General features: G+C 44.1%; 2 protein-coding genes across 3 annotated transcripts in view; one reads left to right on the top strand and one right to left on the bottom strand.

Annotated features, from left to right (window-relative positions):
* Window positions 1-364: 364 nt before the first annotated feature.
* Window positions 365-1168, bottom strand: MPC1L (mitochondrial pyruvate carrier 1 like). Its single transcript, XM_077888385.1, has 2 exons — window positions 1036-1168; window positions 365-930 (listed from the first exon to the last, which is right to left on the bottom strand). Exon 2 carries the CDS (start codon window positions 918-920, stop codon window positions 549-551), a length of 372 nt encoding a protein of 123 aa, XP_077744511.1. The 5' UTR covers window positions 921-930; window positions 1036-1168; the 3' UTR covers window positions 365-548.
* The window catches only part of LOC144308148 (uncharacterized), a 62871-nt gene continuing 49737 nt past the window's right edge, over window positions 489-13622 (top strand). The window contains exon 1 of one of the 2 annotated variants that reach the window (XM_077888383.1): window positions 489-1338. In XM_077888383.1, coding sequence (XP_077744509.1) covers window positions 964-1338 — 375 coding nt within the window. In that variant the 5' untranslated portion in view covers window positions 489-963. Of the gene's footprint in view, window positions 1374-13622 lie in introns of both variants that reach the window. The other variant, XM_077888384.1, reaches the window with a different exon arrangement.

Consider the following 13622-nt stretch of genomic DNA (forward strand, 5'->3'; position numbering starts at 1 on the left):
TCCGAGGTAGTTCCCTCAGTAGAAATAGCTCCCGACTTATTTTTCCCGTAAAGAGATTAATGTCTATACCAAGTTTTCAAAATCATGTATAACACTAAGCACCATTATTTGGTCTGGAGGCCCGAAACAAGTAAAGAAACAAGTAACGAAACGCGATCTCAGGGGCATTTTCATTCAGTTTTCCTCCCCTGTAAAAACTAACCCTCGAGGTGCCGGTCCCGTGAAGAGGAAAACCAGCCAATCTACCCTCACCTAAATAAGTTTCTTTCCAGGTGACGAAATAAACAACACTCTACACCTTCAGTTCTGTGCTATTTTCTATTTCTTAATAAGCAAACTGCAGGTTTAAATCAGAGTCGCACTGTTTCTTTGTTTTTGTTTTTTATTAGACTCAAAACCAAACTTCATTGGTCTTTTCTTCAGGGAGGACAACAGGTCAGGGCTTGCAAGCTGCCGAGATTTGATAGGGCCTTCTCAGCCAGATTTCGGGGACCACAGGTTGGGGCTGGCGGCGGGCTGTCTAGCAGAAGTCATCATCCTCAAAGTTGCTAACAGCCATAGGGTCGCTGGGTGAGACCGGCGGTGGCGGCAGCAGAGTCCCCGCCGTACTGGTGAATTAGGTAGCGGCTCACCTGCACACTCTGCACCACCACGTTGGTGCTATGGCACGCCAGCAGCAGCAAGTTTCGAGGCTGTACACGGTAGGCGAAACGCATGAATGCCATTGAGTAGAAGATGAGTGCTGTCGTCATAGGGCCACTGATTATGGTAGGCGATGCGTTCATGTCCTTAATGGCGGCCAGCGGTAGGCCCCAGTTGGCCAGGGGACCCCAGAAGTGCGTGCTGGTCACGTAGTCCCGGAACTCCTTGGTCTTCATATAGTCTCTCGCCCTCTGCCACAGTCCCGCCACCATCGCCATGATCGCTCAGCTGTGGGAGTGACAACAAAATAACAGGCAGCCTATGATGACGTGGGACGCCGGGCCTACCCCGCGCAGCGTGGGCCCACCGGCCCTTGGCTTCCCGCCTTCGCACCTTCGCGTGGCTGCCATAAAGCGCTCCACACAGCGTGTGCTGCTGTCGTTGCGTGCCTGTGGGCGCAGGAGGCGTAAGCACTCCCCCACGCCTTCGCGTGACTGCCGTAAAGTGCATCGGACAGGCACGTACTGCTGTCAGGTGAGCCTCTGGGCGAGAGGCACGGCCTCGCCGTCACGCTTGAGTAGGGCTGCGGTAAAGGGTGCAGAGCCTGAGTGCTCTCCTGTGTGCGCGTACGTCTGTTTCTCTAGCAAAAGTGAAGCCACATCCTCGTCTTTCACTCGCCGTTGTGCTGAGACCACGGTAAGACTCTCAGGGCCCCATGCACCACCAGGGAGGTGAGTGTCCAGCTATGTGTTTCTCCTTAACTAGCCAAAGGGAAATTTGCTTGTTTTGCCCAGTCTGTGGACTGTGTTGACTAGATGTTGATAGGAAATCCTACAACCAGGTCCACAAAGTTAGTCCTTATACAGTTTTCCTGAGTGTTGCAGATATAGTGACACTTCACCCCTAGATATTTCCGTATCTGACTCTTAGTAAGGACATTCTCCTCCTTTTTTTTTTTTTTTTTAAATTTTTTTTTATTTATGATAGTCACACAGAGAGAGAAAGAGAGAGAGAGAGAGGCAGAGACACAGGCAGAGGGAGAAGCAGGCTCCATGCACCGGGAGCCTGACGTGGGATTCGATCCCGGGTCTCCAGGATCGCGTCCTGGGCCAAAGGCAGGCGCCAAACTGCTGCGCCACCCAGGGATCCCCCATTCTCCTCCTTAACCACAGTACAGTAATCCACTCAGATACTTAACATTAGGTACACTACTATTTAATATGTAGTGCATACTTAAGTTTTATAGTTTCATAGCTGTTTTTTTTTTCTTTCTTGTTGGAAAGGGGAGATCCAATCAAGATTCACATTTAGTTACCTCTTTTCGATTGACTCCCTTAACCTAGAGGAGCTCCTTCCCCCTTTTTTTGTCTTTCATGACACTGACATTTTTAAAGAATATAAGTCAATGTTTTTTCACAATATCCTTAATTTGGATTTATGTGTTTTCTCATAATTAGATTTATTTTTTAAATATTTATTTATTTATGATAGACATAGAGAGAGAGTATTTTTTAAATATTTATTTATTTATGATAGACATAGAGAGAGAGAGAGGCAGAGACACAGGAGGAGGGAGAAGCAGGCTCCACGCCAGGAGCCCGACGCGGGACTCGATCCCGGGACTACAGGATCGCACCCCGGGCCAAAGGCAGGCTCCAAACCACTGAGCCACCCAGGGATTCCCTCATAATTAGATTTAGATTAAACACTTCAGGGCAAGAACACTACACATGTGATGGTGTGTCCTTAGTGCATCACTGTGGAAGAAGGCACATGATGTCACTGTTACAATATCATTGGTGATATTAAGTTTGATTATTTGTTTTGTTTTTATTTTTGTCTTTTAAGTTTGATTATTTGGTTAAGGCTTTGTCTACCACGTTTCTCCCCCTCTGTAATCAACAAAAAATCCAAGAGGAGCTCTACTCCAACAGTCTTTCACCTAACAGTTAATATCCATTGATGAAAATTCTTTAAGATTTTATTTATGTATTTGAAATGCAGAGCACCAGTGGAGTAAGGGGCAGAGGGAGAAGCAGGCTCCCTGCTTGATCCCAGGATCCCGAGATCATGACCTGAGCCAAAGGCAGATGCTTAACCAACTGAGCCTCCCAGATAACCCCCATTGATGAAAATTCTTAATGACAAACTGATGGTTATTTTCCAAGTGTTTCCTATTGAAAATAATACCTGTTGAAAAGTAATTAAATATACATTGAGGTACTAATACTTTAGTGACTTATAAACAAGGCCATGGTATCTTTAAAAATTAATACATTCATTATCTTTTGTTTATTTACATCCCAAATATTTTGTAAATGTAGCTTAAAATATATAGTTTAGCCATTGCTCAAAAGGAAGCAGCATAATTTTTAGATAACCTTTTTAAAATGCTGGGCTTCCAAATATGGAGGGCTAATATACTAGAGTAAATTAGTTCAGTATAAGTTTGAATTAATAAATCAGCAACCATGAATTGAATGACATTTTAGGGCTACATCATCAGATGTTTCATTGTCCTAAAAATGTAAATTACCACTCCTTGTCTGCAAAAATCTTTCAGTAGATCATCTTACTTAGGTTGTTACTTCATTTTGATTACCTGTTGCTGTGTAATAAATCACCCCAGAACTTAGTAGTAGCTTACAACAACAGTCCTTTATTTTACCCATGAATTTGCAATTTGAGTGGGACTCAATAAGCTGTCCTTACCACCAACTGGGGCAGCTCAGTTTGGGACTGGAAGACCCACTTTCAAAATGGCTCACTAACATGGCTGGCAAGTTAATACTGGTTGTTGGCTGGTTGCTCAGCTGGTCTGTTCCTTTCCTCAAGCTGCTTGTACTTCCTCAGAGTATGGTGGCCACGCTCCAAAAATAACATAACGGGAGAATCAAATAGGAGCTATGTGGTAGGCACAATTTTACCCCCAGTGACCCTTGCCCTGGCATATGCCCCCTGAGTTGGGTGAGACCTACGAATATGATTAGATTTAACTCTCACGATTGTGTGACAAAAGGGATTTTGCAGGTGTAAGTAAGTTCCCAAATTAGTTGACCTTAAGATAGGGAGATTCTATATGTGGGCCTGATCTAATCACTGAAGTCGTTTAAATCTGGGTCCATTCTAAAAGCCAGAAACAGAGGATGTCAGAGATTTGAAGTGTTCAAGGGATTTGATGTGAGGGAGATTATTTACAGTTGGCTTTGAGGGTGGAGTTGGACATGTTAGCAAGGAATTTTGGGGGAACTTTTAGGAGCTGAGCGCAGCCTCTGCTGATAGCCAGCAAGGAGAGGCAGACCTCAAGTCCTGCTGTCACAAAGAACTGCATTCTGCCAACAACGTGAATAAGCTTGGAAGTGGATTTTCCCCTAGATGCCCCCAGGCAACTCAGTCCAGCCAACACCTTCAATTCAACCTGGTGACTCCCGGAGCGGAGAAACCACCCATGCTGTGCCTAGAATTCTGACCTATGGACTGAGCTAACAATAGCAGATACTGTTTTAAGTCACTGAGTATGTGGTCATCTGTTGTGTCACAATAGGAAAACGGTATCAGCTAGATTGCTTTTGTGATCTAGCCTCAGAAGTCACATAACATCACTTTCTCCAATCACAAGCCCACTCAAAGTCAATGAGAGGACACAGACCCATCTCTTAAAGGCAGGAGTGTCAGAGTCACACTTTAAGAAAAGCATATGGGATGGGAAATAGCGTGGCCCCTTTGGAAAATAACAGTTTACCATATTACTTAACTTGAAATCACATAGTTCTGGACCATTGGAGTTGAAAGGATCTCACGGGTTATCTGTAAAATGGGGGTAGTGGTCCCTACCTCACAGCACTATTGTGAGATTTCAGTGTATTAGTCTTTGTTTGGTGCTTAGTCTAGGGCCTGGCATATAATATGTGCTCAGTACATTTCTATTATCATTGTCATCCACTCCAACCCCTCATTTTATAAATAAGGCATGAAGCCTTTAAGACATCATGTTATTTGCCATGATGACATAGTGAATTTGCAGTACACCAGTATTAAGATTTCCTATTTCTCACATCAGTCCTCTACACAAATCATTTTAACATCTGATGTGTTTCTGTCTTTCCACCTATGTTGTAAGTTCCCTCAGACCAGGGAAAATATCACCAAAGGAAACATTCCTTCTCCCCAGGAGCCTCTTTTAATGTGCCGACTGGACCTGGTCCAAATTGAACAAGACAAGGTCTACCTTTCAGTAGGGATTTTACAGCCAGAGAAATGGAGGTACAGACAATGTGTGACTTTCCTGGTTGGTTCCAGGCCAGTAGATGCTGGCCGAATACAGTCTTTGTATAAGGTTTGTGCCTGGTAGATATTTGTTGGTATTTAGAGTTGCAATAAATGGCCCCAGAGGAAGGTAAGGCATGGTCATAGAGCTTGGCCAGCACATGAAGAGAAACTGGAGTGGGTATACGGGGCTAGGAATGAGCAAAGCTATAAGAATCCTACTTGCCTGAAACAAAGATAGTGACAAAAGAATTTTAGGCTTAGAGAACATAAGTAATATTACTGCACCCAAGTTTGGCTGCCTGCTGCCTGGAAGGCTAGTACTCAAGAGATGAATGTTGATTAGAAAGGAATATGAGCTCTATTCAGGTGGCTGGCCACCCGGGGAGAAGGTAGACTCTTGTCCAAAAGCCGACTTTGGGGGCACCTGAGTGGGTCATTGGTTGAGCATCTGCCTTTGGCTTAGGTCATGATCCTGGGGTCCTGGGCTCAAGTCCTACATTGAACTCCGTGCATGGAGCCTCTCCCTCTGCCTATGTCTCTGTCTCTCTCTGTGTGTCTCTCATGAATAAATAAATTCTTTAAAAAAAAAACGAACAACCCGACTCTGAGGTTTCTGCCTGGCCCAGAGATTTTTAAAGGGGTTTATTTTTTTTTCTTCTTTTTTTTTAAATTTATTTTTTATTGGTGTTCAATTTACTAACATACAGAATAACCCCCAGTGCCCGTCACCCATTCACTCCCACCCCCCGCCCTCCTCCCCTTCTACCACCCCTAGTTCGTTTCCCAGAGTTAGCAGTCTTTACGTTCTGTCTCCCTTTCTGATATTTCCCACACATTTCTTCTCCCTTCCCTTATATTCCCTTTCACTATTATTTATATTCCCCAAATGAATGAGAACATATGTTTGTCCTTCTCCGACTGACTTACTTCACTCAGCATAATACCCTCCAGTTCCATCCACGTTGAAGCAAATGGTGGGTATTTGTCATTTCTAATAGCTGAGTAATATTCCATTGTATACATAAACCACATCTTCTTTATGCATTCATCTTTCGTTGGACACCGAGGCTCCTTCCACAGTTTGGCTATCATGGCCATTGCTGCTATACCGGTGAGAATGGGGCAAATTAACAAGGCAGGAAACAACAAATGTTGGAGGGGATGCGGAGAAAAGGGAACCCTCTTACACTGTTGGTGGGAATGTGAACTGGTGCAGCCACTCTGGAAAACTGTGTGGAGGTTCCTCAAAGAGTTAAAGGGGTTTAATCAATTAAAGGAGCGCAATGGTCTGTGACCTTTCTTGATTACGTGCAGACTGCATGATGCCAACTACAGTTATCTCAGTGCACGGAGGTTGTGCAAGAAATTCTAGAAGTTCCTTGGAGCCCCAGGGGATGAGGGAGGAAGGGGTTGTGCAAGAAGGTCTGGTTCTTTGGTACTTAGGGGGTTGCACAAGAATATTCTGTTCTTTCTGCAAAGGAGGGCAGGGTCTACAGATGCACAGAGGGAGGTCAGTAAAGTCATTTACGTGACCGTAAAAAGAGAAAAACATTTTGCTAAAAGATAAAAGATGTTTTAGCTAATTAGAAAGCTGAGGCAGCCTCAAACAGACTTGCTAGCCTCTGTGGCCTGGGAAAGTTCTGCTCCTTCATTCCCCAAGTCCAGTGGTCTGCAAATCTCAAAGTACATTAGTTCTGTGACAGATCAAAGGCCTCAGGGATCCCTGGGTGGCGCAGCAGTTTGGCGCCTGCCTTTGGCCCAGGGCGCGATCCTGGAGACCCGGAATCGAATCCCACGTCGGGCTCCCGGTGCATGGAGCCTGCTTCTCCCTCTGCCTATGTCTCTGCCTCTCTCTCTCTCTCTGTATGACTATCATAAAAAAAAAAAATAAAAAATCAAAGGCCTCAGGTCAGCAAGCCAGGAGCGTGTTAACCTGAAGCAAGTCAGCCCAGCTGGGTGCTCTGACGGTAATGCTGGCCAGTGACTACCCTTCCCCATGGGTAAATTAGCCTTGCTGCGAATTTCACTGGGCTTTAATGCAGGAGACTAAAGAGCTAAAGGTTTATCGTTATTTTACTTTATTTTTTATTATTTTTTAAGATTTTATTTATTTATTCATGAGAGACACAGAGAGAGGTAGAAACATAGGCAGAGAGAGAAGCAGGCTTCCTCTGAGCAGCCCCACACAGTACTCGACCCCAGGACCCTGACGTTAACAACTCTAGCCCGACATGACCCTTCAGTGAGCTCCAGTGCAGTGGACCACAGTAGAGCACATCTTTTTATTTTAACTGTTCTTCTGAACTTTTTATTAAAAATTTTTTAAAAAGATTTTATTCATTCATGATAGACATAGAGAGAGAGAGAGAGAGGCAGAGACACAGGCAGAGGGAGAAGCAGGCTCCATGCCAGGAGCCCGATGCGGGACTCGATCCCGGGACTCCAGGATCATGCCCTGGGCCAAAGGCAGGCGCCAAACCACTGAGCCACCCAGGGATCCCCTTTAAAATTTTTTTTAAAAAAAGATTTTATTTATTTGAGAGAGAGCATGCACAAGGAGGGGGAAGGGCAGAGGGAGAGGGAGAAGCAGGCTCCCTCATGACCTGAGCCAAAGGCAAGACGCTTCACCAACTGAGCCATCCAGGTGCCCCTGAACTTATTTTGAAATAATTTCAAGCTCATATAAAAGTTAAAACAATTTAAAGTATGTATAACATTGGCTCAGCGTGTGATTCCAGGACCTTGGGATTGAGTCTTGCATCAGGTTTCCTGCAGGGAGCCTGCTTCTCCCTCTGCCTATGTCTCTCTCTGCCTTTCTCTCTGTGTCTCTCATGAATAAATAAATCTTAAAAATAAAGCAAGTATAACAAAGCAAGAAGTGCCAAAAGAACACCCACATATCCTTCGCTGAGATTTACCCAACTCTCAACATTGTGCAACATCCCCTGTAAAGTTCTCTCTCCCTCGAAGGGTATTTCTTAAAAGAACATCAGAGTGCATTTCCTAAGCATACGGAGGCTTGTGGCTTTCTTTTACATTACCACAGGATACCCAGAATCAAGACATTTCACAGTATAATACCATAATCTGTAGTTCTACTTCACATTTTGTTCCTTGTCCCAATAATGGCTTGTATCACCATTTTGTTTTCCTAGTCCCAGATCCAGACCAGGATGACACACTGCATCTAATTGTGATGTCTCTTTCATCTCCTTCCATCTGGAACACTTCTGCCTTCCTCTGCCCTTCTTTGGTGTTCACAACCTTGAAATTTTAGAATAGTACAGGCAGCTCTTGGATAGAATGTCTCTCAATTTGGGTTCATTTGATGTTCCTTCATGACTGTCTTCAGGGTGTTCGTTTTGGACAGGAACCCCATGAGAGCATTGTGTCCCTCACTGCATTAGTCCCATTAGGAGGCACATGATGTCTGTGTGTCTGCTTATTAGTGATAGTAAGGCAGTATTTTCCAGGATTCTCCACCATAAAGTCTGTGTTTTCCCCTTTGTAAAAAGTAGTTTATGGGGAGATACTTTGAGATGATGTAAATATCTATTTTCTCATCAGATATTTAACCTACTAATTTTAGCATTCATTGCTGATTCTTGCCTGAATTGTTACTCTAATGATGGTGACATTCTAGTTTGTATTTTTTTTTAATTTTTATTTCTTAAAAAGATTTTATTTATTTGAGAGGGAGCTAGTGAGAAAGCACAAACTGGGGGAGGGGCAGAGGGAGAAGCAGACTCACCGCTGAGCAGGGATCCTGACTGTGGAGCTGGGTCCCAGCACCCTGGGATCATGACCTGAGTCGAAGGTAGATGCTTAATGACTAAGGTACCCAGGTGACCCTATTTTTTATTTAAAATTTTTTTTTAAAAAAGTATTTTATTTATTTATTCATGACAGAGAGAGAGAGAGAGAGAGAGGCAGAGACACAGGCAGAGGGAGAAGCAGGCTCCACACAAAGAGCCCAATGTGGGACTCGATCCTGGGACTCTGGAGGCAGACGCTCAACCGCTGAGCCACCCAGGCGTCCCTATTTTCTTATTTTTAAAGATTTATTTATTTATTTAAAAGACAGTATGTGGGCATGCAAGCGTGGGTGGTGGTGGTGGGAAGGCAGAGGGAGAGAGAATCCTGAAGCCAACTCCCCGCTGAGCATGGAGCCCAACCTGGGGGCTCGATCCTAGGATCTAGAGATCATGACCTGCGCCAAAACCAAGAGTCTGATGCTTAACCGACTGAGCCACCTAGGCGCCCCAGCAACACTGTATGTATTTCATTAAAGTTGCCCTGGAATGCTAGCCAACACTTCCAAAACCTATGACTATTCATGAATTACAGCTGTGAAAACTGAACATTTAAGACTTGGGTGTTTTATGGAACAGAAATTTTTTTTTCTTTGCCACATCTATACTGATCTCCTTGGAATATTTGCTCTTAAATTCTACCAAAGGGAATAAATAGCAGAGTGCCTCAAGAAAAGCTGGATGAATAAAACAATAAGCAGATATATTGGCTCTGCTATTTTCAGTAAATGCTGAAAATAATTTTAGAGTTGTCTGTGGGCCTGATTCTAATCTTTTGCCTTTATGTATGCTCTTTTTTGTCCTGAGGACACAGCAGCTAAAGGATAGGTTGGGGGGATTTTTCAGTGGCTATGAGAAAGTTAAGTGTGTTGTAGCTCACGTTCTCTAGCTATAAAGTGGGTTGTTGCCTGGCCTGGGTCCCTGGGTGTGATCAAGTGGCAGGAGGGGGTAGGTTGGGTCCAGCCCCCACCAAACAGTTGCTTTTGTTGGATTTCTGCCTTCTTCACACGTCCTCTGACCAGGTCCATGGCAAATGGACCAGGAATAAACTGGGAAATGGAGCAAGAGGCTGCAAAGCCTCCCTCCACCTGCTTCTTTTGCCAGGGCTTCATTGGAGGGTCTGCCATTGGAAATAGCTCAGTGCTACCTTCTCATACTTCTTTGCCCCAGAAATGAAGACCCCCCCCCTTTTTTTTAAACCTTTGAGTGAGTGGATCATCCAGTATTTTTTTTAATTTATTTTTTATTGGTGTTCAATTTGCCAACATACAGAATAACACCCAGTGCTCATCCCATCAAGTGTCCCCCTTAGTGCTCATCACCCAGTCACCCCCACCTCCCGCCCACCTTCCTTTCTACCACCCTTAGTTCATTTCCCAGAGTTAGGAGTCTCTCATGTTCTGTCTCCCTTTCTGATATTTCCCACTCATTTTTTCTCCTTTCCCCTTTATTCCCTTTCACTATTTTATATATTCCCCAAATGAATGAGACCATATAATGCTTGTCCTTCTCTGGAAGGACTTATTTATTTTATTTTTTTTGGCATAGCACAAACACATTTATTTACTAACCAAAGGAATGATCCTAATTAAATCAACACTTTGAAATAGTTGCATGTAAAATGTTTGTGGTAAAGGTAATTGAACACAGTAATGAAAAAAAAAAGCAGTATGGAGATTTGCTCATTGAACTGAGCTTGTTCATCCTCACAGCTAATTCCTGTCCAGAATGATGATGGAATTTTTACTCTACTTTTTCATAGATCCGCGTACAGGTGACATTGTTCACGACGCATTCCACCACCAATTTCCCATCTTCCAACTTTCTTGTTATTGTGCTTTCCTTCTCATCCCATTCCTGATGTTGAACCAATGCGCCATCTGTGAAGTTGCAGACAGTCTGAGTTTTTCTGCCATCAGCTGTAGTTTCTTCAAACTTCTCTCCCAGATTACACGAAAACTGTGTTGTTTTCAAAGTGCTCTCAGTTTTTATGGTGAGGTTTTTGTCGTCAGAAGAGATGATACAATCTGGTTTGGCCACTGCACCCACTTTTCGCAGAGCCATTCCCACTCCTACTTCCTTCATGTATTCACTTCCATCCACTTCAAAGCAAATGGTGGGTATTTGTCGTTTCTAATGGCTGAGTAATATTCCATTGTATACATAGACCACAGCTTCTTTATCCATTCGTCCAGTATTTTAAGTTCTACAAAAATAGGCACATGGGTGGCTGGGTCAGTTGAGCGTCTGCTTTCAGCTCAGGTTGTAATCTCAGGGTCCCAAGATCCAGCCCCATGTTGGGCTTCCTGCTCAGTGGGGAGTCTGCTCCTCCCTCCCCCTCGGCATTCCCTCCCCTCTGTTGTGCTCTCTCTCTCTTTCAAATAAATAAAATCTAAAAAAAAATTAAAATATAAGTAAATTCTACAAAAACATAAAACTTTGAATTTTGAAAACTTTGGCAAGTATTTCACATTGACCAAAAAGTTATAAGAATACAGAAAACCCTTGTCCCTTTACTCAGAATGATTCACCAATGGCGGGGTTCCATCAGGGAGGCAGGGCCACTATGAGTGAGTAGGGATTTATTAGAGGGAGTCGATGGAACAGAGCCATGGAAGGAGCTGGGGACGTGATGGTGTCGGAGGTGGGGCCTTGAGGGCAAGAAATCACCAACCAGCCATCGTGAGGAGCCAGTCCTGTTGAACTGCCAAAGTAGGGCGTAGAGTGCTGGAAGGGAGTCTGGCAGACAGGCCCAGGGTGGGGTGGGGGTCGGGGCCTCTTGCCTCTGAGGTGTTGCAGCCAAGAGTCTGGTGACAGGCCCGGGCATTGGGGCACTGTTTGCTCAGTAAGACCCGAAGAACTTACTAACTTTGCTCAGTAAGTTAGGAAGAAGAGCTGGCCTCAACAAACAAGCTGGAATCTGCCAACACATCTGTGTCTTCCACTGCGTTTGATCCTGAATGCCTTCAGAGAGTCCTTTTTTGACTTCCATATGCCACATCTCTTATGTGGAACCATATGAGGAAGGGGATTCTGGGAATCAGAGCTCTGGCTCAGCCAGGCTGACACAGTACAGACCACCCCAACCAATTTAAAACTTTCCCATGTTTGTCTTATCATTTTCTTTGTAGGTGTGTGTGTGTGTGTGTGTGTACACGTGTGTCCCTATATGTGTTGTGTATATACTACATATGTATGTCCAAAGGGTACATTACTACATATTTTCTCTGAAGCATTTGAGAGAAGAACAAAGAGCTTTTCTCACATAACCACAGTAATCACTGATATAATATTGTGTACAGTACTTTATGCAGTTTCAGGCCCTCTTTCAGTTTTGTCACCTGTCCCAGTGATGTCCTTTATAGCATCCTTTCCTTCAGTACAGGATCCACCCCAGTATGCAGGGCATTTCATCTGGAACAGTTCCCCAGCCTTTCTTTACTTGTTATGACCTGCATGTTTTTGGCTTTTTAAAAAGATTTTATTTATTCGTGACAGAGAGAGAGAGAGAGGCAGAGACACAGGCAGAGGGAGAAGCAGGCTCCCTGCGGGAAGCCCGATGCGGGACTTGATCCCAGGACCCTGGGATTATGCCCTGATCTGAAGGCAAACACTCAACTGCTGAGCTACCCAGGCATCCTGACCTGCATGTTTTTGAAGAGCCACAGGCCACAGTTAGTTTACAGCATTGTTCCTCAGTTGGGGCCTGCCTGATGTTTCCTCACAGATTGAGGTTACACTTTCTCAGCCAAAATACTGTCTGTGATCTGTGTCCTCCTCAGAGCACCACACCCAAAAGCACGTGTCTGTCTGCCCCTTGCTGTAGTGGACATTTGGGTCACCTAGTCAGAACACTGTCCAGTTTCTCCACTGTAGGGTTATAGCTTTGCCCCTTGCGGCTCATAAATGGTCAGTAGATAGATGCTTTAAAACAGTATAAATAGCCTGCTCCTGATCAGACTTTTGCTCCCATAGATTTAGCATCCCTGGATGATTCTTGTCCAAATCAATATTTACTACGATGGATACAAGGGGAGGATTTTCCAGTTCTACCAGTCCTTCCATGTACATGTCAGCATTACTGTACAGAAGAATCTCCTGCTTCCTCCATTTATATACTTACCTATTTATTAATAATACGGTCTTGTGAATTCCTATTTTATTCACTGGGTTAGAATCCTTTACTGTCGTCTTAATTTTGATGCTCCAATTGGTCCATATTTGGACAGTGGGAGCCCTTTGAAGCTATCTCCTCTGACCCCAACATTGAACTACACAAAAAGATACACCCTCCAAAGGCTGTTCCCTCCCAGTTTATTCCATGCTGTTCTCTCTCTCTCTCTCTCTCTCTCTCTCTCTCATACACACACACAGACACAGACACACACAGGTAACTAACATCATTATTTTCTGGTTCATCTTTCCTGTATTTCCTTTTGCAAAAAATATGGAGATACATGCATATTCACTTATTTCCCCCTTTTTAAAAATATTATGTTTATTTGAGAGAGAGCATGGGAGAGAGAGAGCTTGAGCCGGGGGAGGAGCAGAGGGAATGGGAGAAGCAGGCTCCCTGCCGAGCATGGAGCCCAACATGGGGCTCGATCCCAGAACCCCAAGATCATGACCCGAGCCGAAGGGAGATGCTTAACCAACTGAGTCACCCAGGTGCCCCTATTTCCCCTTTATTATACAAATGAGAACAGACTGTTTATATTTTTTTTCACTTTACAATATATCTTAGAAACCATTCCCTATCACCTCATAGAGGTGATACACCTTTTTTTGTTTGTTTACAGCTACACAGTACTCCATTGTGTGGCCATGTTATAGTTTCTTTGGCCAGTATCCTTCATTTAGACATTTAGGTAGTTTCTACTACTTTGCAAATATGAATAA

The sequence above is a fragment of the Canis aureus genome, chromosome X, assembly GCF_053574225.1.
Source record: "Canis aureus isolate CA01 chromosome X, VMU_Caureus_v.1.0, whole genome shotgun sequence".
Classification (NCBI taxonomy): domain Eukaryota; kingdom Metazoa; phylum Chordata; class Mammalia; order Carnivora; family Canidae; genus Canis; species Canis aureus.